At 48.0% G+C, this 27,661-nt stretch overlaps 1 protein-coding gene across 1 annotated transcript in view; it reads left to right on the top strand.

The window, feature by feature from the left end:
• The window catches only part of CACNA1C (calcium voltage-gated channel subunit alpha1 C), a 691,490-nt gene that overhangs the window by 573,121 nt on the left and 90,708 nt on the right, over positions 1-27,661 (top strand). The window contains exons 14-23 of the mRNA XM_070409470.1: positions 10,135-10,342; positions 11,290-11,410; positions 12,940-13,054; positions 13,810-13,930; positions 14,237-14,306; positions 18,275-18,407; positions 21,438-21,567; positions 22,749-22,808; positions 22,949-23,008; positions 26,836-26,942. Coding sequence (XP_070265571.1) covers positions 10,135-10,342; positions 11,290-11,410; positions 12,940-13,054; positions 13,810-13,930; positions 14,237-14,306; positions 18,275-18,407; positions 21,438-21,567; positions 22,749-22,808; positions 22,949-23,008; positions 26,836-26,942 — 1,125 coding nt within the window. The remainder of the gene's footprint in view (positions 1-10,134; positions 10,343-11,289; positions 11,411-12,939; positions 13,055-13,809; positions 13,931-14,236; positions 14,307-18,274; positions 18,408-21,437; positions 21,568-22,748; positions 22,809-22,948; positions 23,009-26,835; positions 26,943-27,661) is intronic.

Below are 27,661 nucleotides of genomic sequence, written 5' to 3'. Positions count from 1 at the left end.
CCCCAGACCCATTCCTCATTCCCCACCCCGCTCCCAGTAGCAACACTAACTGACTTTCTATCCCTTAGATCTGCCCACTGTGAGCATTGACCTGTGTGGACTCAGGCCGTGCATGGTGTTTAGCTTCTTTCACTTGGCATGATGGTCTCCAGGTTCCCCCACTTGGTAGGATGGATAATACTCCATTCCTTTCTTGGCTGAATAACGTACCATTGTATGGATATGTACCTCATTTGTGTATTCATTCCTCACTTGGTGGAAATTTGGTTTATATCTGCCTTTTGGCTACTATGAATAATGCAGCTATGAATAACTGATGTTCTAGTTTTTGGTATGGATGTATGTTTCCATTTCTCTTGGATATGTGCTTAGCAGTGGACTATTTGGGTCATTTAGAAACTGTGTTTAAGGTTTTGAAGAAACACCAAACTGTTTTCCAGAAACTAGGCCATTTTACATTCCCATCAGTGATGTATAAAGGTTCCAATTTCTCCACATTCTCGCTTTTCATGAAAGAGCTAAATAGAATAAGGAAGCATCAGAAGGCCTCACATGAACGCATGCATTTTTTCATCAAAATCTTTGAGATATATGTCTGAGTTGTAGTATAATATATATTTCTTACTGTGGGTTGTGGTCAGCCCATGTCAGAAGCACCTGGAAGGAAGCAAGCCCCTCTCCTGAAGAATCTGCTGTGGGGTCTGACAGCAGGAGCGTAGAGGCCATCATCGGGATTGTGTTAGAGGAAGGGGATGGGTGGGTATCTCCCATTCAGGGCCCTGGAGGTAGGCAGACCCTGCTCAGAGTGTTCTGAATGTGACTGAGTGAGTCGCCGGGGGCCCATAAAACGCCCCTAGGTTCTCAGCGAGCACCTCGCACACCTTGCTGCTACGGTGTTGTCGGGGGTCAAATGGGAAAATGATTTAAAGTGTTCACTTCAGGCAGAAGAGTGCCAGGCCGAGGAGACACACCCAGAGCATTTATCATTAATCTAATTGTAATTGTTATTATCAGAGAACACGGCCTACACATACACACTCTCTTACTTTTATTTCTCTACCATGTAATACTGTGACAAGCCCTGCTGGGGGACCTGGGAACAGGAGGGGAGGGTTTAGTACCAGACAATAGACTTAAAGTGTATGCAGAATTGAAATCCACAAGTTTGACACTCCTGCGCAACAAACCCCTACCCCCCTCCCCCCCCAAAAAAAGAGCTCTTTATGAATGTCCTGAATATCTTAGCGTTTCAGAAAATTCTTGGTTTAGATTAAAAGTAGCAGAAATATAGTAACAATCATTGTTAACGTGCATCAAGGCTGGCTCTGTGCCAGACAGTGTGATCGAACTCAAGTGCATTTGCTCCACTAATCCTCACAATTACCTGTAAGAGAGGGTGAGGATACACCACTATGATCATTATTCCCATTTTGCAGAGGAGAAAACTGTGGCTTAGAGTTAAGTCACTTTCCCAAGGCCACACGAACTGCTCAGGGGCAAAGCTGGGCCTGTGCACCAGAGGGTCATGGGTTCAATGCCCGGTCAAGGGCAGGCACCTGAGTTGCAGGTTCCTTCCCTGCCCCCTGTCAGAACCCGTGTGGGGGGCAACCATTGAAGTGTCTCTCTCACATCGATGTTTCTCTTCTCTCCCTCTTTCTCTCTTTCTCTTTCCCCCCTTCCTCCCCGCTTCCACTTTTTCTAAAAATCAATGGGAAAAAATATCCTCAAGTGAAGATTAACAAAACCAAAAACAGGCACCTCTGTGTGCCTGGCTTCTGGTTCTGTGCAGCTCATGACCATAAACTCGGAGTTGATGGCTAAACTGTCTTGTTGTCTGTGTCCCTGAGACAGAACTTAAGGGACTAGCATACTGATGCTTGTTAGATAATTGTGGATTTTATTTTCTCCTTCTGGGGTCTGGTGATAGCTATTTTTAATTTGCAGTTTCTAGAACCTCTTAAATAATTCTCAACGTCCATGTGTTTGGGGGTTTTGTTTTTGTTTTTTGTTTTAATTCCTATATAAAAGAACTTTGCTTTTAGATATCGTCATAGCATCTTGAAGAGATTTAACATTCATTCTATTTTTAATCAATGATTTATCTATTTATAATCTGGAACTATTGCCAAGAAATTATTTTTTAACTCTGTCTTTATTGGAGAGCCTCCCATAGTCCCTCCATGAGAAAGATTAGTGTTATTTTCAGATCTCTATAAACCCTGTAAACAGAATAATTTCATTATCTATTTGGAAGCTTCGGCAGAGGCCATCATCTTCCTGTTTTCCAGTCTCCAAACCCTCTGGGGGCTTTTGGAAAACAACAGAAAGAATAACTATGCAGGGGAATCCCATGCTCCCTCTGAACCTTGTCCCCAGTACACTCCAGAGACCAAGAAAATGCCTGCGACATGGCCTGGGGTGGGCACTGGGCCTTGAGGCGGGTCGGTCATCGGTGCATGGTCCTGCCACCGAACAAGATTCTGTTAAAATCTCTCGGAGAACACTTTGCGATGTCTCACTACCGGTTCCACAGTGTGTTCTGAACCGGTGATTGCGATTCTCATACTTAGTTGGACTTGTTAGTAGGTCTCATTAAGGACCCGCCTCTAGGGATCTTGACCAGCCAGTGGACAGTTCGGTGCTGGTGGTCCAGTGACTTCGCTTTGAGAAACACTGGCCTAATTTTCTGCTGCTGTCCTTTGTCCACTTTTTGCCTAAAAGGTGAACCTTTGTATATAATTGGAAACCTTGATTTCTTTCCCCCCTCCCCTTACCCAAGGATATGCTTTTTATTGGTTTTAGCAAGAGAGGGAGGGAGAGAGAGAAACATTGACGTGAGAGAAAAACATCAATTGGTTGCCTCCATCCCTTTAAGGGTACTTGTATCTCTGTCCCTCTCCTGCTCTGAGCCTGTCCCCGGCTTGAGTCCTGTGGAATTCTCCCTTCTCGCCAATGACAGAAAGTGACCTGAGCCTTGTTTGAACTGGAACTTTCACCTAGCGACCCTTTTCTTCAAATAGCTCAGGGTTGGGACCTTTTCATTCTAGGTACAGAGCAGAGCATTGCGCTTGCTCTAAGGGAAAGACCTTCACAGTAACAGTACCAATAGCTTTGGGTGCTTTGCAAACGCTCTACCCTACCTCCCCTCTGTCTCAGACAGGGCCGTAACTAAATTTGTCCTGAGAAGTAAAAAAAAAAATAAGAAAAGAAAGAAAAAGAAAACCTCCTTGTGTTGGTGGCAATGATCTATTGCTGGTGGCATGTTTATAAAGCAAATTTCAGTGTGTAGTGTGGGCTTCTGTACACCACCCTAAGAACGGGAGCCGGAGGCAGGCAAGGGGGAAAGGATTCGGTCATGTGAGAAAGCCTGGGGAAGCAGGTTCATCGGTGAGGAGCTCGGCCTTGCCCTTGCCTCTCCTGCACCAGCCACAGGGACATCAGGACTCAAACCAAGAGCAGGCTCGGAGCAGGAGAGGGACGGAGGTACAAGTACCCCTGAACAGATGGCGGCAACTTAAACCCAGGGAGGCACAGGGGAGGTAACAAAAGTGAAGCCGGGGTCGGCAAGTGAGAGAATTGAGGTAACCAAGAAACTGGTCGGGTCAAAAGCCCTGACGTGCACCTGCTTTAAGGAGAAGGCAGTGGGCTGGGCTGACGGGGGTGGGTGGGCAAAGACACACGTTGGAGGCAGTGACTCAGAGCCCCCGAAGGACTGAAAAGAAAAGTTGACCCCAAGGATGACTGCGCAGATGGAGTGTCTGAGGATGGGGTGGCGTGTGCTTCGGGGCTGCATCCCGCGACCTGGATGTGGACACAGGTGTGCGGTGCTCTGCAGGGAGGGCGCTGAGTTCTCCTGGGCTCCTCGCCAGGGTCCGGGACATTCACACTTGGTTCTGCAGCTGCTTGCTTTTCTCCAAAGCTCTTTCTTTTTTGGGGTGTGAGTGTGTGTTTCATAGTTTTAATGAATTAGGATAAAAGCCTCGGTTGATTGCAAGTATGCCATTAACCTCTCTAGCTCACCACCAGCTAATGTTCCTCCGAGACCCGTGCATCGCCAGACCTCAGGCCATGGCTGTAATGGCCATCAAGAGCCAGACTGACGCTAAGGAGAGTGCCTGAGGAGCTGGAAGGGCTGCCCACCACTTTGCCTAAATGGTATTTCATGCCACCCTACCCAGAGGCTGCCCGGCCCCTCCATATCTCATCGGTATTAATGATGAGGAGACCCCCACACCATACCTGCTATCAGCTCAGGCACGTCTGGCCCCAACTCCACCTCCCCTCTGAGCCCTGGGTGTCCTTGGCCACAGCGCCTCGTTAGCAATCTCTTTGTCTTAGTCTTAGTGTCCCCCACATGCACATGAGGGACAGACAGGCTTCTGTTCAACACGCTGGGTACCCTCATGATATTTGAAGGAACAAACGTGCAGGTGGCAGCCCAGTGAGGGCGGCCCCCACCCTGCCCGAGTTGAATGGGAAGCAACAGGGGTTTGAAGGCAAACAGCACAAACTACCATGACCTCAACTGCATCTTATCTGTGTGACTGGCTCAAAGCGTGGCGTCTGTTCAGCCAGGTGTTTTTCTTGAGGAGGGCGGTGGTGTCAGTGAACCTGGCTGCAGTTTGGCTCTTAAACAAAGGCTGCCTCGTGCCCTCAAGCCCACGGCCTTTGGTTTGCATGGAGTTCTTCCCAAAGGGAATCCCATGTTCTCAGAGCTCTGGAGATCCTGTGCCAAGGGTCTCAACACCATAGCCGCCCAATTTTCTATAGGGCAAATGGGCACATAATAGCTCTTTTCTTTCTTTCTTTGTTTTTATATTGAGGTATCATGACACATAACATTATATTAGTTCCAGGTGGGCCACAGAATGATCTGATGTGTCTATATAGTAGTCCCCTTATCCACGGTTTCTTTGTTTCAGTTGCCTGAGGTCAAACACAGTCTGCAAATATTAAATAGAAAATTCCAGAAATAAGCAGTTCATAGGTTTTAAATTGCACACTGTTCTGAGGACAGTGATGAAATCTCGTGCAGTCCCGCTCTGTCCCACCTGGGATGTGAATCATCCCTTAGTCCAGCACTATACACACTCCATGCCACTGATCAGCTGGTCACAGTATCGCAGTGCTTGTGTTCAAGCAACCCTGATTATACTTAATAATGACCCCAGGCACAAGAGTAGTGATGCTGGCAATTCAGAAATGCCCCAGAGAAGATGTAAAGGTACTTATGCATAGGAAAAGCAGCATATACGGGGCTCGGTGCCATCTGTGGTTTCAGGCATCCACCGGGGTCTTGGAATGTATCCCCCTGTGGATGGGGGGACTGCTGTATTGTGAAATGATCACCACAGTAAGTCTAGTTGACATCTGTCACCACACATAGTTACCAAAAATATCTTTTGTGATAAGAGGATATTTAAGATTTAACTCTCTTGGCAACTCTCAAATGAGCAACCCAGTATTATTAATTACTAGAGGCCCGATGCACAAAAATTTGTGCACTCGGGGGGGGGGGGGGCCCTCAGCCCAGCCTATGCCCTCTCACAGTCTGAGACCCCTCGGAGGATGCCCACTTACTGGCTTAGGCCTGCTCCCCAGGGGATTAGGCCTAAACTAACAGTCTGACATCCCTCTGGCAGCCCGGCAGCCCTCAGGGGATGTCCACTTGCCAGTGGGGAGCAGACCTAAGCTGCAGTCGGACATCCTTAGCGCTGCTGAGGAGGCAGGAGAGGCTCCCGCCACCACCGCTGTGCTGGCAGCCATCAGCCTGGCTTGTGGCTGAGCAGAGCTCCCCCTGTGGGAGCGTACTGACCACCAGGGGGCAGGTCCTGCATTGAGCGTCTGCCCCCTGGTGGTCAGTGTGTGTCATAGTGACCAGTCATTCCCAGTTGTTCTGCTGTTAGGGTCAGTTTGCATATTACCCTTTTATTTTATAGGATAGAGGCCTGGTGCATGGGTGGGGGCCAGCTGGTTTGCCCTGAAAGGTGTCCCGGATCAGGGTGGGGGTCCCTCTGGGATGCCTAGCCAGCCTGTGTGAGGGACTGAGGGCTGTTTTCAGACTGGCCACACCCCCTTCAGGGTGGGGGTCCCTACTGGAGTGCCTGGCCAGTCTGGGTGAGGGGCTGATGGCTGTTTGCAGGCTGGCCAAGCCCCCCAGCGGGGACCCTCACCCCATGGGGGTGTGGCCAGCCTGGGTGAGGGGCTGAGGGCCATTTTCAGGCTGCCCTTCATGGTGCGGGGGGGGTCCCCTGGGGTGCCTGGCCAGCCTGGGTGAGGGGCTGATGGCTGTTTTCAGGTTGGCCACGCCCCCTGGCAACCCAAGCTCCCAGCCTCTCCTTTTTTTCTTTTCTTTTTTGGAGGGCTGGAAGCAGGTATCTGGGATTTATTTATCTTCTATAATTGAAACTTTGTAGCCTTGAGCGGAGCCCAGGGCCAGCCAGGGCAGGCAGGAAGCTTGGCTTCCTCCATCGCCAGGGGCAACCCAAGCCTCCTGCTCACTCCAGCTCCATGGCTGTTGCCATCTTAGTTGGGTTAATTTGCATACTGGCTCCTGATTAGCTGGTGAGCGTGGCTTGTGGGTGTAGCGGAGTGGCAGAGTGATGGTTAATTTGCATCTTTCTCTTTTATTAGTGTAGATAGTAGCCATTCTGTAGATTGCATAGCCATGACCAATTTATTTATTAACTGGAAATTTGAACCTTTTGAACTCCTTCTCCTTCACTCATTCAACCTATCTCCCCACCCCTGCCTCTGGCAACCACCAGTCTCTTCTCTTGCTGCATAATACAGGGTGTCCCCCCAAAATATATGCACACTTTAATAGCCAATACCTATTAAATGAAAGTGAAATGTACTTTATAATTATTCAAAGTATGTGTATACATTTTTGGGGGACACCCTACAATTTGACATGAGATCTGGCAATGGAACAGTCAGGAATCTCAGACACTTAACCCATGAATTTAGGGAAAGAAATGATGTGGGGGAGGTGCAAATTGCCACTCCTCACTGTTGGGCCAAGTATGTGCATGTGAGAAATCCCACCACCACCCCACCTGTTCCGACCAGGCACACCTTGTCCCCCTGCCTTTCCCACTTTAATCTACGTGTCAACATACTCCCTTCTGACAGCTGGGAATTCTCGTTATAAATATGCTCTAAAGTTGCTGGTTTCTAAACATTAGTTGACTGACAAGTGCTGGAGTGGTCACGTGAGAATCGCACGAGGCCCAGAGCCAGAGACTATGATTTCATGGTTCCGGGGGGTCCTGGAAATCAGTATTTAGGAAACACGGTCACTGTTCTCAGTGGTTTCTTCTCCAGCACGTTTGAGAACACTGCTCAGATGTAAACGGGAAGGGCAGTCTAGCCCCAGAAAGGTTCTCTCACTTCTTGTTTAAACAAAACAATGACTACAACTTCTAGCCTATAGGGACCCCAGGCAGTCCGCCACACGTACTGGGTTACACAGATTTTATCTGGGGACAGCGATGAAGAGAACAGAACTTCTGGTCCCTGCCCTCAAGAACTCAGAGCCAATTCTGGTGAGACAAGACTGTCACAATGAAAACACTCAACAGTGTTTGTAGAACAGATACAACTAAGTGTCTGATGTTCTGCAAACAGAGGGAGAATGACTGGCTCAATTTGGAAGGAGAAAGGAGCATTAAAGGAGTTCATATTGACATTCAAACTGGTGCCCCACCTGCTCTGTCACTTCCTATGGAACAGTTCTCTGGAGAGACCTGTCAGGCTGAGGGTGTGGTTGTGAGGCTGCATGGGGGTGACTCGTATGTCACTCTCTTAAGTAGCGAAACCACTTCACTGTATATGTGCTAATAAGTTGGGAATGTCTTAAGTGGAGGAAATCTGGATGGTGACCAAGAAGGCAGAGAGCCAGCACGGAGCTTGGGGACACAAGATTTCTCTGTTGTTACACGTGCTGCTGACTAAGGCTGCCTCCCTTTTGCTACAGGGCATTTCCTTCTCTGAAACTGACCGTCTCATGGGTATCCAGGCCTACTACAGCAGCCAAAGGGATTTTCCCAAGCTATAATGCAGGACCTCAGTGTTTAATTACAGTGAAGAGAAGGTTGTTGACTATAAGGAACCACACCCATAGCCCATCTGCCTAGACTGTCCCTGTGAGTGAAACAGGTTTTCTCAAACTTGCCTGCTTATCAGAATCCTCTGGGATGCTTGTTAAAAATACAGGTGTCTGGTTTCTTCAGCAAATTCCCAGAAGTGGAATTACTGGGTCATAGGCAGTTCCATTTTTAATATTTTGAGGTAACTCCATACTGCTTTCCACAGTGACTGCACCAGTCTGCATTCCCACCAACAGTGCATGACGGTTCCCTTTTCTCCACATCCTCCCCAACACTTGTTTGTTGATTTATTGGTGATAGCCATTCTGATAGGTGTGAGGTGATATCTCATTGTAGTTTAATTTGCATTTCTCTAGTAATTAGTGAGTTGAGCATTTTTTCATATGTCTATTGGCCATCTGTATGTTCTCTTTGGAGAATGTCTATTCAAGTCTTTTGCCCATTTTTTTTTATTGGATTGTTGTTGTTTTTTGGTGTTGAGTTTTATAAGTTCTTTGTATATTTTGGATATTAACCCCTTATTGGATGTATCATTGGTGAATATGTTCTCCAATTCAGTGGGTTGTCTTTTCATTATGTTGATGTTTCCTTTACTGGGCAAAAACTCTTTAATTTGATGTAGTCCCATTTGTTTATTTTTTTGTTTCCCTTGCTCAAGGAGATATATTAGAAAAATATTGCTATGAGAAATGTCTGAGATTTTACTATGTTTTATGATTTTGAGTCTAACAATTATGGTTTTGAGTCTAACATTTAAGTCTTTAATCCATTTTGAGTTTATTCTTGTGTGGTGTAAGAAGGTAGTCTAGTTTCATTTACTTTGCACATTATCTGTCCAATTTTCACAACACCATTTGTTGAATAGACTAATTTGAAAGAATATATGCACCCCAATGTTTATTGCAGTGTTATTTACAATAGCCAAGATTTGGAAGCAGCCCAAGTGTCCATCAGTAGATGAGTGGATAAAAAAGCTGTGGCACATTTACACAATGGAATAATACTCAGCCATGTGACAACATGGATGGAACCTGGAGAACATTAAGCTAAGTGAAATAAGCCAGTCAGAGAAAGACAAGTACCACATGTTTTCACTCATATGTGGAATTTAATGAACAAACTGAACTAACAAGCAAATGGAGACAGACTTGTAGAGAGCAGGCAGACAGCTCTGGTGTGAGAGGGGGGTATTGTCGGAGTGGAGGGATGAGCAAAAAAGAAAGAAAAAGAACTCATGGACACAGACAACCGTGTGATGATTGTTGGGGGTCGGGGAGAGGAGTGGGTGGAGGTGAAAGAAAGTATAATGGGAATAAGTGGTGATGAAAAAATAAAATAAATACAGATGTCTGAGCCTCAAATTACAGCTATCAAATCAAGAGCTTCAGAAGAGAGGCTTAAACACACACACACACACACACACACACACACACAATTCTTTGGGCAGCGTACACTTGGGAAACTGCTAAGTGACACACCCTGTCTTACCCATGGGTGACCTAACTCTTGCCCCTGCTGGACAGCTGCTGTCTAGGCGAGGCTGAGGGGAGCATTCCTGGGGAGTGGAAAGTGTTTTTTCTATTTAAAGCCCACAGTGGTAACAATATAACTACCCTTTTCAACTGTGCACCAGACACTCTACTGGAAGATTTTTATTTTTTAATATCTCATGTAATCCTCCCAATAACTTACTGAAGTGTGGGTTATTGTCTCTATTTCCTCAGCGGGAGGCAGAAGGACAGGAAGTTAAGTGACTTGTCCAAAGGCACACACCGCTAGTAGTGGCAGAGCTAGGTCAGAACTCCGTCTCCTCTCCATTACACGTCATCGATCCTGGGACCTTGAATCAACCAGCTGCACATTCCAATTGGGAGCTTACCAGCCCAATTCCGAACACCACCCCACGTAAAGGGGAAACGAGGAGGGAGCTGAAATTTACCTTAAACTCCAGTGGGTGTGTGAACGAGGAATGAAGTCTGGGAAAGCATAGGAGAAGGATGTTGATTCCTCGTTTGGTCCTCAGGTACTGGAACTCCTTAAGCAACCTGGTGGCATCCTTGCTGAACTCCGTGCGATCCATCGCCTCCCTGCTACTACTGCTCTTCCTCTTCATCATCATCTTCTCCCTTCTGGGGATGCAGCTCTTTGGAGGAAAGTTCAACTTTGATGAGATGCAGACTCGGAGGAGCACGTTTGATAACTTTCCCCAGTCCCTCCTCACCGTGTTTCAGGTATGGACTCTCCTCTGCTGGGCTTATGACCTGAGGGGTGGAGGTGGTCGAGTGGTGGGGGGAGTGGGGAGCAGGAAGAAGGAGCCTGGCAAGGTGGGGGGAAGCTTCACCCTTGCATGGGCAGCCAAAGCCAGCTAGATCAGCCACAGAGGGTCCATGCCAGGGGAACCTTGAGTTTCTTCTATAGTTTCCCCCACCTGAAGTCCCCCATGGAATTTCCCTGTTGGGTGGACTATTGATAAAAGATCTAATTGAGAGGTTTAAAAACTCTTCCTAGTCTTGGGGACCTTTATTCAAATAAATTCTACATGGAAGCCCAAAATATAAACAAATAAAAGCAGACTACTCTGTTGTGGGAGGGGAGGATGGAGCTCTGTCTGTCTATCCACCATGCTTGCCCCTAGAAATATATAGCTAGCCTATCAAATTTGTGCTTCCATAGATATTTTGGTTTAGGGAAAAGCTAAAGTAGCACTTGTTTTAGTTTAAAAGTAGAATGATTTACAGGTAAAAATGAATAACAATGTGGATGTTGCCAAAATCTTAAAGCTGGGACCCAGATGACTAATGTTTGGAGAGAACTGGGTTGTGTGTTATTCTCCCGATGGACACATTCACATTTGTAAAAGGGCCCCTGATGCCTTAACCCAAGGAATGGTTAGCGGTGGCCATCCCATGCAGCATATGTGGGCAGTGGGAGGTGCCTTGACCAGGAAGCCCTTTGGGTCACTTCTCAAATAATAGTGTGCCGGTGGCCATGCACTTTGAGGACGGGTCAGCTTGCCAAGTCCAGCTCAGTGGCCCAGGGAGGAGAGCTGGGGCATAAGGGCCAGAGGTGGAAGGAGATTTCAGGCGTTCTTGTTAGCAGAGTGGGGCAGGGCAGGGGAGTTTTGGGTTTGCTGTTGGTCTAACACTGTGTCCCTTATTGGTGGGAATGTGTCATTCAGATCCTGACCGGGGAGGACTGGAATTCGGTGATGTATGATGGGATCATGGCTTATGGCGGCCCCTCTTTTCCAGGGATGTTAGTCTGTATTTACTTCATCATCCTCTTCATCTGTGGAAACTGTATCCTTTGCTCCTGCCTCCCCACCCCTGCCACTCACCCTCCCTCAGCCTACAGCCAGATGCCAAATAGGTGTGCCCGCAGGCCATCACTCAGGGTTGAAAACTGTGGTTGCCCACCCACAGGGCCCCCAGGCAAGTGGGAAAAGGCATGTTCTGGGGGAGAAAGCAGTTCCCAGCCCAGACCACCTTAGCTGGAGGAGGGACTTGGTGGAAGGAGCCAGGAGCTGTGGCAGAGGCGGGATGTAAGTTCATCTTCCTGTGCTGTTCTGCCTCAGCGCTGCCCGACTCCAGGAGACGTGTCCTCCTCCTAGTTCAGGTGACCAACACCCCTGTGTTATCGTGTGCAGCCCCATGTGAGCTCACACAGACTCCCATGTGAGCCACCTAGATGTGAGCGCCTTAGCTGCCCTGGCTGCCCTGGCCTCATGGGGATGGGAGGCTTTGTTGACTGAACCTCGTCCTTGACATGACCGTCATCTCTTCCCCTGCCTTCTGGTCAGTGCTCCTCCCTCTGAAGCCACTCTGCCAGCCTTTGGTCATGGGGAAAGCTGGGCACACCTCACTAGGCAGGTCCACGGGCAGTTATTTTAGGATCTCACATGTGGGCACTCTTCTCTGCCCACGGTGGTCACCTGTGAGGCTGTGTGCAGAGGTGGGAGGCCAAGTAGACCGGGGTCTAAATCACAGATGAATGAAATTCAGAAAGCATGGCCCTGGCCCCAAAGATAGGCTGGGCAACCACTGCTGGTGATATACTGGGGTGATAAAGTGATAGTAGCTGCTCCTCAGTGGGTCCTTGTGAGGGTCAACGGGTAAGGCCCAAGGGCAGGTACCCAGCAGCCTCTTGGACAAACCCCCTGCCCCCGGTTGTGATTTCCCTGTGTGTGAAATGGTATGACTGTCGTGTCTGGGGGAGGAGGTCAGACTTAACAGATGTTAAGTCCCTGCTCAGCTATCCTTTCTTTGCTTCTACAGTTCTCTGACCCAGTGTTTCCATTCAAAGTTGGGGGTAGAGGGAGAAGACAAGGGCAAACAGCCACTTCAGTCGGGACTTGCCAAGCTCCACTGGACCCCTGAGGGCCTCTGTAGGGGCGGCTCGCATTAAGAGTTGGCAGGGATATCAGGCCACCTCCTCAGTGCCCAGCTGTAATGAACAGCCCTTAAGAGCCCTCTGCGTTGTTAGAGACAATGCTCTTCATAATGTCAATTACAGCCAGCCGTCTCTGTGGGGGAACCAATAATGAAGCCCAGCAATTAAAGAGCGAGGCAGAGCACTGCCTTCCTCCCTCCCTGCTCTAGCCTGAAAGCCAGCCTACTCTCCACCCCTTAGAAAACTCCAGGTAGCTAGAAGTGTGATGTGGAGGCAAAGAGATGGAGGAGGGACACCCCTGAGCTCAGCACTCCTGAGTCACTGTTGAGCTCCCTCTGTGGGGAACTCTATCCCTGCATGCCCTGCACCCCCTGGCCCCCTATGCCCACCAAAAACCCCAAGGCCAAGGGTCGTTTTCTTTAAGAATGGACACAAACAGATATCCTACTGAATGTGTTCTTGGCCATTGCTGTGGACAACCTGGCTGATGCTGAGAGCCTCACATCTGCCCAGAAGGAGGAAGAAGAAGAGAAGGAGAGAAAGAAGCTGGCCAGGTAACCCTCTAAGCTGCCCAGGCCCAGGGCCCCAGGGCCCAGTTCTGCAATGCCATTCCCATTGGTGGTAAAGAGAGGTGTGAGCACGGCCTCTGCTGGCCTGTGTCCCTCCCAGAAGGGCACTGGGTTCGGGACTTCCGAGAATAGGTTGGGCCTCTCCCCTAATTCCTAGGCATTGCTCCAAAGTGGGGACCAGCATGAGTTACAGCCTCTGTGAAGGCGTTGTATTCCCCCACCTGTGTAGGAAGTTGTGGTTTTCTCCTTTGAGAAAAGAGGTCATCGTAGGTGAGGGGAGCAAAGGATGGGAAGGTGGGAGCAACCACTCAGTGAAGAATTGTAACTCCAGGTGAAAGAGAGATTCCTCCTCACTGTTTTAAAGGCAAAATTGGGCCCTCCATTGTCTTGTCATTGTCTAGATGGGACTGTCCTAGGCCACAGATCTGCTGGGTACTGAGCCGAGTTCTCAGGAGCCAATCCTGAATGAGATCCCAGAACCTTTCTCTGACTTAGACGGAGGCTAGGAAAGGCCAACTGAGTACAGACAGCAAGGTGTGGCCAGCTGCCTGGATCCTGGGCCCAGCCCAGCAGCATTTGTGATGGAACTACACCTGCCTGTGCCCTGGAGAAGGAAGATGGACACAGGCACGGGAATCTGCTCCCACTGGCCCCCAGCAGACCTCAGGGCAGTTCCCTACCCCTGTTCCCTGTCACTCCAGTAAACATCCCTTTATGGTTTTCTCCTGCTGACCGGCCAGGACTGCCAGCCCAGAGAAGAAACAGGAGGTGGTGGAGAAGCCAGCAGTGGAGGAGACCAAGGAGGAGAAAATTGAGCTGAAATCCATTACAGCTGACGGAGAGTCCCCGCCCACCACCAAGGTTTGCACCATCTCCTTCCAGGACCTGGGAGGGCAAGGACCGTCTTCCCAGGCCAGACACCCACGGAAAAGAGCAAGGAGGGAAAGAGACCGGTGGATAAGGGCAGTGAGGGCGGAGCAGGAGAGCAGGAATGTGAACAGCAGGCAGAGTGATTGAATCCCAGCCTCTATTAATGTCTCAAGGGTCTATGCAAAGTCATGAGGATATATTTTTGAGTCAGCAGCTCAGCCACTGACTATAATGCAGCCTCTAAAAGTTGGGCCATGTCTGACTGGATTCTTCCTTCTCTCTCCCTCGGCTGCCTAGATCAACATGGATGACCTCCAGCCCAATGAAAATGAGGACAAGGGTGTCTACCCCAACCCGGAAGCGACAGGTACGCCTGCCACTGAGGGGAGCTGTTGGGTCGGGGGGAAGGGAATGGAGGAGACCTAAAGCCATGTGAAAATAACCGTGTGTTAGAGGCCAATGGTTCCAGTTTTCCTCTACAAGGACTTTGAGTTGCTCAGTATCTCCAGTCTCTGCACTGAAGCGTTACCAGTGATCATCTGGGGGAAACGCTGCTCCTGGTTTGCTCACAATAATGGTATAAGACTGAGTAAATTAGGTCTGAGCAGTGCTGTCATGTCCTTTGGAAGATGGATTATGTATACATTTAAGGTTTTATTATATCTTACGTTGTAAAATCATTATTAACATTATATAATTCATTAGTCTAACATATGTCACAGCATCATGCACACAAAATAATAATAGTAAATTCCAAATCTGCCTTGTCCTTACTCAGGAGGCAGTGCTGAGTACAAGGACAGCTGCCACCACAGATGTCCCACTTGTCGCTTTGTAAACCGCTTTCAGGTCTCTTATTATAAAAAGAGCTAGTACCACTCGGTCTTCTCATCTTCTGTCTGATCTGTACATGGCAGGCAGGCTCCGCTGGGAGGCTTGGGTTGTCAGAGTTCCTTCCGCCTCCCTCCAGGATTCAATTCTCTACCTCCTGCAACCCCACGTCCTGTACCAGCCCTGGGTTTGCCTCACTTTTACCTACCTACAATTAAAGATATTCCCACCAGCTTCAAGCTTGCACTCAAGTACATGCAATAAGGGACTGTTGATTTTACTGACATTTCCTGCTCTGTGTAGGCTAGGCTATATTTGGGTTGGTAGCCACCTTAGGTGGCTGACAACCTCCTGCACTTATAAGCAAAGCTAGGTTTTCCTTTTGCTTTCCCTCCCCTGGTTCTCTGCTGTATTCTCTGCAAGGGCACCAACAACCACGTTGTCCCTGGGAGCAGGCTCCCTGCGGTCATTCCCTTCTCTCACCTCCCTCTGCAAGGGAAATAGGGCAGGGTGGGCTCCCGGCCTTGGAGGAGGGCCGGAAGGGTGTGTCCAGGTGCAGGCACTGAGCTTTTGGAAGTTTTAAAGCCCTTCTAGGTGGAAACCATCACAGAATTTCAAAGACAGAGAAATATTGGCCAAACGCAATGGAAGGATTTTGTCTTGATCCTGCATGAATAAATAAACTTTGAAATGACATTGTTTTAGCTAATTAGGGGAAATTGAATATGGACTGGGAAATAAATGATTTTAGTTTTTGTTAATCTTGTTAATATAATGATATCATTATAATTCTATTTTTAAATGCTGAAGTGTTTATAGCTGGAGTCTAAAATATTTAGAGGTTGCTTTAAAATAATCCAATTTTTTAAAAATGGGAACAGAAGTAAATGAAACAAGATGGGCAAACTATCAATAGTTGTTGGAGTTGGGTATGGAGGTCCACCATGCAAGGCTCTCTACTCATAGGATTATTATAAGGATGATTATTGTTCTTAACGTTTAAAAGGAAAGACAGTAATAAAACAAATACCTCTGGGCCCTAAGCTGTCTGTCCCACCTTCCTGAGCCTTCAGGAGGCTTTGCCCACAGCCATTCTCCCTCAGGGCTGGGGCAGACACAAACCTAGGACAATAGCTACAAATTCATCATTCTAAATAGACTCATGGCTGTTCTCTTCTCTGTTGCTCTAAATAAAAAAGAAGTGAAATAAAAAAGAAGCAGGTCAAGGGGAAAAGGACTAATAAGGATACTATTGTCCTGGTATCAGTCATCAAAGAAGTGTCTCTGTTGACCAGCTTTAAGGATTCTTGGAACGGTTTTGCTTTTAAACTGAAAAGCTATTCCCACACTGCTGACTCCTCAGGAGTCTTTAGATGTTTTTAGGATCTGTTCTTTTCCCTGATCATGCGGCCACCTTCCTCTACCCTCTTTTCTACCCAGGCCTTTGTTTCTTTGGGTCCCACACTTCTCCCACCTCTGGTCCATAACTGAGGCTGAGGCTGTGCTGCCTCTGCGGCTCCCCACCACCACCGTTCAGGCCTTGAAAGCAGCTCCTAAGTCCCTCACTCTCCTCCAAGGCTAACTCAGCATCTGCTTCCCAGCTCCTGCTCCCCCTACCTGCCTGGGCAAGCAGCTCCTGGCTCCCTTAGTACCAGGTGCGGCAGACACCCCAATGTCTCCTCCAAGGTCACTTGACCTGTTGTCTCTGCTCTTGTCAATGCCTTGTTCCTGCCTGCTTCTCCTCTGATCTGCGGTTGTCCTCCCAACCACTGCCTCTTCTGCTTTCACAGCTTTAGGGCAGCTGGCCCTGCTGTGCCCCTTGGGAGGCAGCTCTGGTGAGCGTCCTTGTGCCCCACTTGCCACCAGCCTTCCAGAGGGGAAGGTCAGAGCTGGAGAGCAATCCTACACTCTCCTCCCTCCTTGCCCCTCCTGCTCCCTTTGCCATCACCCCTCTCTGTAGGCTGCTCTGTTTACTTGTCCAAGTTGCACCAAAGGTGTGTTTGGAGACACTGAGTAAGGCTGAACTGCAGCTTGCACTCTGCTGGCCACAGCCCCTGCCCTCTTGGGGACACCCAAAGGAGGGGCCTGTTCCTAATCCTCAGAGCAGCCTCAGAGGCCAGAGGTGGCCAGTCAGTCCTTCCCTCTCAGTGTAATCTCCAAAGCTCACCGGGTGGTTTTAGCATCCCAGCTTCGTATGCACTCAACGTTAGAAATATCTACTTGCCCAGGAAGGAAAGCATTGTGCCAAGATTGTGCTTTTATGCAATTGATTCATTTACTTGCGTGAACATACGCATGTTCTTAAAAGTCACTAAGGACTTAAAATTAATGAGGACAATGAAGAAGAAATGTGAAGGGTATCAGGGGATGTATAGTTCAGGGCCAGATGTGGGGGTCACTCAAATTGCTGCAAGGGGTTTGAGGAGAGCACTGAGGTAGGGGATGCCAGGGAAGCTTCATGGGCAAGGGTGGCCTTGAATGGGCTTTGAGTTCAGAGAACTGGAGAAGGAAGAAGTTATTTCAGGACCACTATTGTCAAGACACAAAGCTGGAAGAAACCTTGGAGACATTCATTCACTATTAACTACTTAGCAAGCACCTACTGTGTGCCAGGGACTGTGGCAGGCACCGGATACTCCTGCTTTCCTGGAGCTCACATTTCAGTGGGGAGACCGACAATGTGCAAAAAAACAAGCCAGCCAGAAAGGTAACATCAGATCCAGAGCCGAGGGCTGTGCTTGAGTTAATGGGGCTGCTGCTTTGCTGTTAGGCCCATGAAGACCTCTTCGAGGAGGCAGCATGTGAGCTGAAGCTGAAGAAATCATGGGGAAGCCCGAACCACACATGTGGAAATCAGAGGGAAGAGCTGTCCAGGTGGAGGGTCTAGCAAGTGCAGAATCTCTGAAGTGGAATGTGCTTTTCTGAGGAGGAGCTGGAAGGAGCCTGTAGCAGAGAGAACAAAGGGGCCGGGCCAGGTCAGAGCCGGTGCCCGGGTGGACTGTTGCAGGTGAAAGAGCACGCGAAGTTCCTCGTGAGGAACTTAGGAAAGCACAACGCTAGTAAATATGTTTTTCTATAAACACAAATGATTAAGATAATCATTAAATTACCTGTTACCAAATTATCGTGAATAAGAAAGTGTTGGATTATCTGGAGCAAAAGTGAAAGGAAAACAAGCAGCTAGGCAGAAACTTAAAATCCTTACTTTAATTTCATGTGTAAATATCATGATTTTAAAAACCAGTACAGTTCTGGGAAAACCAGCATGAGTCAGTCACCCTACTTACACCCCCCTTATCAGGTGCTGCCAGGAAAGTCTTTCTCTAACATAGAAGAATTCCAGCGGTGCCCGCGGGGAGAAAGCGGAGTGTCTGTCTTGGTTTGTACTTTGTTTTCAGAAATACAAATGATGTCTTGATTCTTGTCAGTAGGAAGGCATCTGAAGTAGGCAGCACAGTGGTGAAGGTAAATGGAGTTATTTAGAAGGTGCTTTTTTTCTTTCAGGAGAGGAGGATGAGGAGGAGCCTGAGATGCCCGTGGGCCCACGCCCACGCCCACTCTCGGAGCTGCACCTCAAGGAAAAGGCAGTGCCCATGCCTGAAGCCAGTGCATTTTTCATCTTCAGCCCCAGCAACAGGTGTGTGAGAATAGTGGGGGAGGTGGACTCTGCTCTCTCCAGGCTCCAGGACCACCAGCTCACACAACTTGTGTGAAGAGAGGGACTGGTTTTGTTAAATATATTTATTCAGCATGTTAAATATATTATTCCACTGTACAGTCAGCTGGCATTCCTACACTCACTGTAGGTAATCTGCCCCTTATCTCTTTTTAGGGAAAAGAGTTCTAGATTCCAAATCAGAAGGCCTGTGTTTATTTCTCTTCATTTTTTGAAATACGTAAACCCTATTTCTAGTATTTCAGTGATTATTCTTGGTAATTAGTAAGTCTATTTAACTTAAACTCTAAAGCTAACAAGATCTTTAACTTTGTGCAGATATCCTTAACTTCTTGCAAAATAAAAGGAAGTTCAATTATTTTAACTCCTCTCAACCCCTCCTGCCTTACGTATTATTGTTGATTAGTATTTAATCCTGAAGTTAGACATTATTGTCAGTATCAGTATTATTATATAGGCAGTATATATTTGGATTTACATACAACTTACCAGTCCATCCTTCTGCAATCATGTTTTTTCTTCCTAAAGTACATTCTTTGCTTCTTTTTTTAAATTGCACTTTTTTTTTTTTACTTTTCAATTACAGTTGACATATAATATTATATTAGTTTCAGGTGTCCTAAAGTACATTCTTTAGAAGTTCCTGTAGTTCCTGTATGATAAATTCATTTGGCCTTTGTTTATCTATATATGTAATTGTTTTCATTTTTTATACTGAAATTTGACTCTTTTATTTTATTTTATTCTTTAAGTTTTCCGTTTTCATCCATGTATTTAGACATGTACACATGTTAGTTTTCATCAATCAGGTTTTTTTAAACTTATCTTTATTGTTGAAAGTGTTACAGATATCCCCATCTTTTCCCCATTGATCCCCTCCACCTTGTACCTGCTCCCCGAAGGCCTTCACCTCAGTATTGTCTGTGTGTATGAGTTATGCATATAAGTTCTTTGGTTAATCCCTTCCTGCCCCCTCTCCTCCCTTCCCTCTGAGATTAGTCAGTCTGTTCCATGCTTCTATGTCTCTGGATCTATATTGTTCATCAGTTTATTTTGTTCATTTGATTCCACATTTGAGTGAGATCATGTAATAATTGTCTTTATCATTTTTTGCTCTTATAAATAGTTTTGCTGTGTACACAATTTTAGATTGACAGGTTTTGTCCCTCAGCATGTTAGATGAATTATTCCACTGTATAATTAGCTGTTATGCCTAATTCCTACTATCATTTCTTTGTAGGTAATCTCCCCTTATTTCTAGCTGCTTTTACCATCTGTTTGTTGCCTTTGATGTGCAGATTTACTACCATGTGTCTAGACATGGACTTTTTTCTACTTATCTTGCTTGGAATATGTTATGCTTCCTAAGTATATGGATTTATATTTTTCTTCAGTTCTTGAATGATATTGAAGATTAAAATAATAATTGCTAATTCTTGAAAAATTGCAGCCATCACTCTAAATATTGCCTGTCCTCATTCTCTCTATCCTCTCCTTCTGGTACTCTAATTAGATGTATGTTAGACCTTCTCATCTGCCTACTCTAGCTCTTAATGAGTCTTGCATACCTTTCATCTCCTTATCTCTATTTTGGTATGCTGATAATTTTTTCAGCTATATCTTCCAGTTTCTTAATTCTCTCTTCAACTTTGTCTATGCTAAATTAGTTTTTATATTGACTGTTATATTCTTTTTTTTTATTTCAAGCAGTTCCATTTGTTGCTTGATTTTACAGATTCATCTGTTTATATCTAACACTTACCTATTAATTCATCATCTTTGTGATCAAGTCCTTTATTTCATTAAATATTTCAAATATAGTTGTCCTATATTTTGTTTCTGATATTTTTAATATTCAAAGTCTTTGGCAGGGGGGAGTCTAAATCACTTATTTATTTATTGCTTTTTTCTGATTTTCCACCTTAGTGGCTTATCTTATATGTTTAATGATCCTTGATTGTTATCTCAATACCTCATATTAATTGGTGACCTTAATTACTATTGGGGCAGCTTTTTTCCAGATATTTCTGGCTTGAAATGAAGCTTCCTGATAGCAGTGCTGCTACTGGCATCTATTCTCAGGCAGCTCTACCCTCCTGCCTACCTATCACACAGACCCCAGATTGGAGGATTTGTTTGTTTGTTTGAAGGGGATGGTCATTGCATACTCCTCTGAACTCTCATGAAACCAGAATTGTCTCGAAGAACTTGTCCTTTCCAGCGTTTGGTGCTTCTGCAGCAGTAAGGTCTTTCAGAGCATTTAGTCAACCACAAGCCAGGAGCCGAGGTCTGAGGCCTGGTTTCAAGCCCTCACTCTACAGGTTACATTTCTGGGCAAGCTTCTCCTTCTTGGGTTGCACTGTTTTTATTTACCAAATGAAAATGATGATATCCCCCATATCACCTTTCAAACCGTCACGATAAGATAGTACATAAAACACCCTTGGCATTGGAGGCTTTAGCACTTGTGGTATTATCAGTGTGAGCCCAGAGATCCATGTGTGTAGTAGTTCTTTGTAATTGTGCTGAGGTGTGGAATTGAACAATACACCATGAAGCTATCACACAGAGTAAATCGCCTCCGTAGAGTGTAGGTTCCGCCATCCTCTCACGTGTCTGGGTGGCTCTGTTGTTCCCTATACATAAAAATATGAAGTAGATCTCAAAGTGGAGTGTGTTTTTTTTAATGATGGGGAAAGAAGTCTCCCAACAAAAGCCAGTTGTTAAGGTCACAACAGTATTTGAAAGTTTAGAAATTCACAGAGGCCTCAGATGTAACCCTATAAAATGTCAAAGCTTGCTATCAGTGAAAGAGCTTTAGAAGGCAGCGCTCTGTGCAGACGTGCCTCGTGGTGGGGGTGCCGGGGCTGCCGTCACCCAGCGAGTAAGACTTCAGGCTGAAGAACCCCCTCCCCCAACTGGCGCACCTTCTGCACACTGAGAGGAGCTGGGGCTCCTGACATGCATCTCTTCTCTCTCCTCCCCATGCAGGTTTCGCCTCCAGTGCCACCGCATTGTCAATGACTCGATCTTCACCAACCTGATCCTCTTCTTCATCCTGCTCAGCAGCATTTCCCTGGCTGCGGAGGACCCGGTCCAGCACACCTCCTTCAGGAACCATGTATGCATTCCCGTTAGTTCTCTGCACCCCTTCCTCCCGGGAACGTGACTGGGCCCACAGCTTCTGTCGCTGACCTCATCGTTCAGTCAGGAGCCCAACTCCAAATCTCATAGTCAAATAAACAGTTCTTTACGAGATTAAGGCTTTGGTAGAAATCATATAAGGACCACAAGTAAGAGAACATGTACCCAGATACCTCAGGCTGGCCTGATGGGCAAAGGTCAGGACTTTCATTGCCCTGTGGATGTCCCCTGGTTTCCTGTAAACTTAATAAAGAAATATCCACTGATCCTGACTTGCTCCCAAGGTACTCTGACCAGTCCTAATCATGAGGGAGACAGGAGCACTGCAGACAGCTGCCAATGATAAGGCTGACCTTAAATAAAAGAGAGCTTCTGTGGCCTCCTATGGAGTAGAACTAAACTTGGAGGCCCACTCAAGGCTCTGATGAACAACATTAAAATTGAAAATAAGCATTGCTGTATCTCAAAGCCTCAAAACAAATCCCAACCAAGTGGGCATGAAGACAGGGGCCTACCAATCTAAAGGCATGTCCACGCAAACCACTTGGTGGTCCTGCTTGGTTCAGAGCATTTCTACTGGGAAAGGTATTGGGCCTCGCTCCGATCCACTGAGAAGGAATAAAACGTGAAACCATACAGCCTGCCCCAGCCTGGGTGGGCCTCCCCTGGAGGATGCACCTCCTGTGCCCAGAGGACACACTCCCACCAACATGGAAAGCTGGCCACGCCACACCAATATCAGTTAAGCACTTTGCATCTTCCTGCAAAAGCAAACAAGCAAACCCTATTTGCTGTCCTTTTGACAAGTTGTTGTCTCAGTGGACTGATTTGGGTTTGTAAGGATTGGATTAATGAGAAAAGCATCAAGATGCTGTAGAGACTTGGGACCAGCGGAGGCCTGCCCTGAGCTCCCTTCACACATCTGGGGCCTCTATCCAGAGCCACCAGCTGCCTGAGGCCAGCCCGCTTCAGGGTCCAGTGCTGTGTGTGTGCCACTCAGCTCCTAACTTGTTTGCCTTTGTCTCCATGTGGAAAGGCTCACGCGGCGTCTGTCGTGGTTTGAAGCGATTCCTTTCCTGGTGAACAGCCACTGACCGCTCCCCCATCCTGCCTTTCCCTTCCCTCCCCGTTCCCACTCCATTTCTCTTTGTTTTACAGATTCTGTATTATTTTGATATTGTTTTTACTACCATTTTCACCATTGAAATTGCTCTGAAGGTAAAGCCCACCCCTCCCCCTGCACCTCCTGTCCTCCTCCGGGGCACTAGCTCTCTGCCACTGTCTGTCTCTAACACACGTGCACCTGTTGCTGTCCATTCCCTCTCTGAGCCACTAATTCAATTGTGCTTATTTTTCAGATCCTAGGCAATGCAGACTATGTCTTCACTAGTATCTTTACATTAGAAATTATCCTTAAGGTAATGCAACCTGAGAAATGCATTCTCTCTGTCTCTTTCTCTATCTTTGCCCTGCCTGCCTGCCTCTTTCCTCTTGTTTCTTTTACTCTCAAGCCTGAATTCAGAAGAATTAGTGCCCCTGACATTGTGCTAGCGCCTTGCTAAGACTCAGAAGCCAGAGGAACCCCACCCCCATTCCCACACCTGCCTCCTCCCGGCCTGGCATTTGGCTGCCAGTGTCACCTACTGGGCTGTCCTGTCACCAGGTCTGGCCCTGTGCCCGCCAGCAGTGCCCCCACACTCCTGCACATGCCCCACACACCGTCTGTGGGCAATTGATGACTGACCCTGCTTGGACCTCCTCCTGCCCTGAGGAGATGCCACACAAACTCCAGTGGTGGGGAAGCTCCGGGCCATGGCAGGGTCGCTTTGGCTACCTTCTCTGATGCCCATCATCAACTCCTCAGTACTTGCAGCAGACATGTGGGCCCAACACAAGATTTGGGGCCAGACTCTCCAATGAGTTCTGATAGACAACTCTAGATTAGATCACTCCTGCAGCCTCGGTTACCTGCCAGAAAGCTTTGTGGCAATGCCCCTTGCCCTGAGGAGGGAGAGTTATACTGGAGAGCTAAGCGCAGGGGTGAGAGCCAAGTGCTGAAAGAAGCTGGAGCACCCAGGCCCCAGGGCCCAGAAATGAGGGCTCAGGCCGCCAGCAGCCCCAGGTGCAGGCAGCTCATCTGCAGAATCCACAGCCCACCTCCGCGAAGCACTGGGATGAGGCACATTATTTCCAAGTTTTTTCTTATTATTTATATTAATTATATTAATACATAACTCATAGATTACTTATGTTTTCTTTTATTCTGATTCCTAAGTTTACCCAGTATACTTCTGAGCCTCTAACCAATGCATCGCCACTCCAGTTCATCCGAGACATAGGGGATTTACCCTGACCCCAAACAGCCCCCCACCGAAGGGTCAAAGCCTCCCAAGGGATGCTCCTCCCAAGGGGCCAGGCTCCCTTTTCACCCTTCAGGTGGCTGGTGCAAACCAACGTCCAACCTGGCCCTGTGAGGGCAGCCCCAGCCCCTGCTCTTCCTGGTGGAACTCCCACGGCCTGACCCAGCCTGTCACATACAGGACAAGCTCTGTCTTTTCCAATTAGTTTGGGTTGGGCAGTTTTGTTCCTTTTTTTTTTTTTCCGTTCAGACCCAGCTTCGGTCCCTGGTTCCAGCTAACAAGACTGTTTCTGGGGTTTTCTCTCTACTCAGCAGAGTGGATCCTCCAGGTCCCGGTTCTGGGGGTGAGGAGAGGGGCCCGAGGGGTGCTGCAGAGCCCCCTTCCGGGAAGAGCTGATATTTTCAGACTCAGGGAGGCACACAAAATCCCCAAATCCTCTCCTGTGACCAGAAGTTCTCAGCGCCCTCTGCAGAGCCTCCCTGGGGGTTTCAGTGGCACTGTTGTGCCTAAACATTTCACAAACAGGAGTGAGAGCTCACTGCACAGGCATTGTCATGGCAAGACCTTCCTTGCCTTCCCCTCTACCTCTTCTACTGTCTACCCAGTGTGCTTGCAGATATAAATCCCAGCCCCAGCGCACTTCCCTGCACCGCCTTCCACGGGCCTCTGCCTGGCCTCTGCCTGGCATCCTGCCACTGGCACAGATAATGACAGTCATCAGGAGGGACATTTAGTCCCAGGAGCAGGTGAAAGACTGGGGGGGTTTGGCCTTAAAGAGAAAAGGCTTGTAGGACACAACAGTTGGCCTGAACGATGCAAAGGCCTGTCACATAGAGGAGGGAGGAGCTGGAACCAGGACAAATGAGCAGAAATTATAAAAGGTGAGATGCAGTTGGGAACTAGAATTGCTGGCTCCAGAAGTGGTGGGTCACCCATGGCTGGACAGAGGGGCCTTCCTGCCCTTCCAGCTCAGAGTCAGTGGCCCTGTGTCCCGCTGCTTTTCTCTCTTTGGGCTGAAAATGCCCATCAGTGGCTTTTCCCAAGCAATGGCTCTGACAAAACTGGAACCCAAATCAAAGGACAGAGCTGGCGCTCTGAGCCCAGCATCCACCAGAGGGAGGCATGCTTTCCCCTGGATGCAGATGGCTCCGTTGGAGCTCAGAGCGTCCTCACAATACCCAGCATCTTCTCTAAGATAAGAGGGGGGTGGCTAGGGAGGTGCTCAGCCTTCAGTAGGCACAGAGCACTTTGGTTAACATGAACCATGGGAGCCACCCAAGTCTGCTCTCTGAGGTCCCAAATCCTCACCGAGAGGGGCAGCGAGCCCCTCCAGATGGTAGCCTCTGGGAGAGATCTCCGACTCTATTCCCCTGCCACCTTTTATATAACCTGCCCACTTCAAGAAACGATTGCAGGACACAGGTGTCTGCATCCCCTGTGACCCCCTGTGGCAAGAAATAAATGGAAAGAATTAGGTTGCAAGAGCTATTTTTGCTCATTCCCCCTGTGTTTGCTTGGAACCACTCTGCAGACGTGCTGCCCTGGGCATGCTCTGCTCCAAAGGGATGAACTAGACCCAGTGTCCAGGGAGCCGCTCGGCCTCTCAGCCAGAAGCTTCCAAAGCTTCCCTTTGGCTGATGTTTTGTGGCCCGTGGCCTTTCACAGCCCTTCACCTGGAAACCCTTAATTCAGGTCAACACAATTGGAAAGGCTATTTGCTGAGCACCTACAGTGGCTTTATACCAAGCTCTGAGAGAGGTAATAACAGCCAGTACTGATAATACTCATCAGTCCACATGTTCCCTTTTGGTTTCACGTGGTTTTCCGTACGTAGTGTGTGCCTCAGGGAGGCAGGGAATCGTGCACCCACTTTATCGATGAGGAAACTGAACTTCCATTGTGCAGAAAGAATCCAGAATTCAAATCCAAGCTCTCTGAGCCCAGCATGCACACAGCACTGACTACCAGCAGGATACTGTTCTAAGTGATTTACATACAATAGCTCAACTGGAACTTGTAGCCCTATAGGGGAGATATTATCAGTCTCCCCATTTCTTAGATGATGAAACTGAAACACAGAATAGTTAGTAACTTGCCCAGGCCTCACAAATAAAATACAATAGGGTTGGGATTTAAACCCAGGTGGCCTGACTTTAGAGCCTGTGATCTTTAACACGCACCACACAGCCCCTCTGGACACAGCTCTGGCCCTTGAAGAACACACAGTCTAGCAGCAAGACGGCAACTGAGTTTAGAATGCGTGGCCCAGATCAGAGGCAGTTTGAGAGAGGCTCAGTGCCAGAGCTGTTGGCAGATCTTCTCACTGGGCAGTAGAGGCCCACCTGTTCCAATCTGCCTGAGACTGAGGGACCCATTCTTTCAGAACTGAACTGGGAAGTCCCAGGGAACCAGGATGGTTGTGACCTTCCTGGACACACCTCCTCCCCCCAGATGCCTAGTGTCCTAAGCTGGTTCCGATGTCAGTGGAATTTTGAAAGAAGTTTGGAAAACCTGGTCAGCATAGCATCAGCAAAGGGCCCCTCGGGGCTGGAGCCACGGCTATGCGATGAGGAACAGTAGAAAATGGGAAAGGGCTGGCAGCCTGATTTGAAAGGGCTTCAAATATAGGATTGAAGAGTCTGGCATTGCCTGCTAGGTAGGGGACACTGATAGCCCCTGGGCTTGGGATTCTTTGGTGGTTGTATAAATGGTTGCAGAACCCTTTTCTTGACACTGTATCTCCTTCTCCAGTCTTGCCACCCCCCAGCCCTCTATCCCCTCACTGCTCTTCGGGGTGCTGTGGGAGGGCAGGGTGGGGGTTGGGGGGGTCTCTGGAGCTTGGACGGGCACCACTCATGCGGGTGTTTCTCTGTGCCTCCCTGCAGATGACTGCTTATGGGGCTTTCTTGCACAAGGGCTCCTTTTGCCGGAACTACTTCAACATCTTGGACCTGCTAGTGGTCAGCGTGTCCCTCATCTCCTTTGGCATCCAGTGAGTAGGACCCCTCAGCCGTGAGGGCATGCAACTAGGAATGGATGTCAGGACATGAAGAGTCTGCAGGGCCCCCCGCACCCATCCATGGATCTGCGGTGTGAATGGGGTGGGGCCTCTGACTGTACAACATGGCGGCTTTGATTTCTTGTGCCCATGTCCTGTCCTCATGGTGTGACACTTGTGGTGTGTTGATCCTGAAAGAACACATATAAATGCCTGAAGCTTTCCGTGGCAGGCAGGGCCAGGCCCCGTTATAATGAGAAGAAAGGCTCCAGCGCCTTCCTGTCCCTCCACCATATGCCCAGGGCCTTTGGGTGCCCTCAGCTCCAAGGGACTGTCTTTGCCCTGATCTGCCCTGGTCTCCGGCCCATTCCCCCTCCCTTCCTCTCACCTCTCCAGTCAAAGCACCTGGTGAGAGAGAGAGGGAGGGATCAAGGGAGGGTTCTCAATCTTGGCTACACAGTGAATCACCTAAGTAACTTTTAAAAAGACACGTGCCCCAGAGTTTTTTATTTAACTGTTCTGGGGTTCAGCCTGGGCTTTAAGATTGTTAAAAGCTCTCCAGGGGTTTCCACTCTACAACCAAGTTTGCCAACTTGCTCAGGTTTAAAAGAATCTGATTACAAGTTTCTCTCACATTGTATCAGCTAATAGTGCTAGTCCTGCCCTTTAACTTCCCAGGCACTTTCACCAACATTCTCCTGTGATCCCCACAC

Source organism: Myotis yumanensis, unplaced genomic scaffold, assembly GCF_028538775.1.
Source record: "Myotis yumanensis isolate MYYU_CA2020_CCGP unplaced genomic scaffold, mMyoYum1.0.hap1 SCAF_3, whole genome shotgun sequence".
Taxonomy (NCBI): domain Eukaryota; kingdom Metazoa; phylum Chordata; class Mammalia; order Chiroptera; family Vespertilionidae; genus Myotis; species Myotis yumanensis.
Note: the sequence above shows the minus strand (reverse complement) of the source record. Positions and strands in the feature narration are given on the sequence as shown.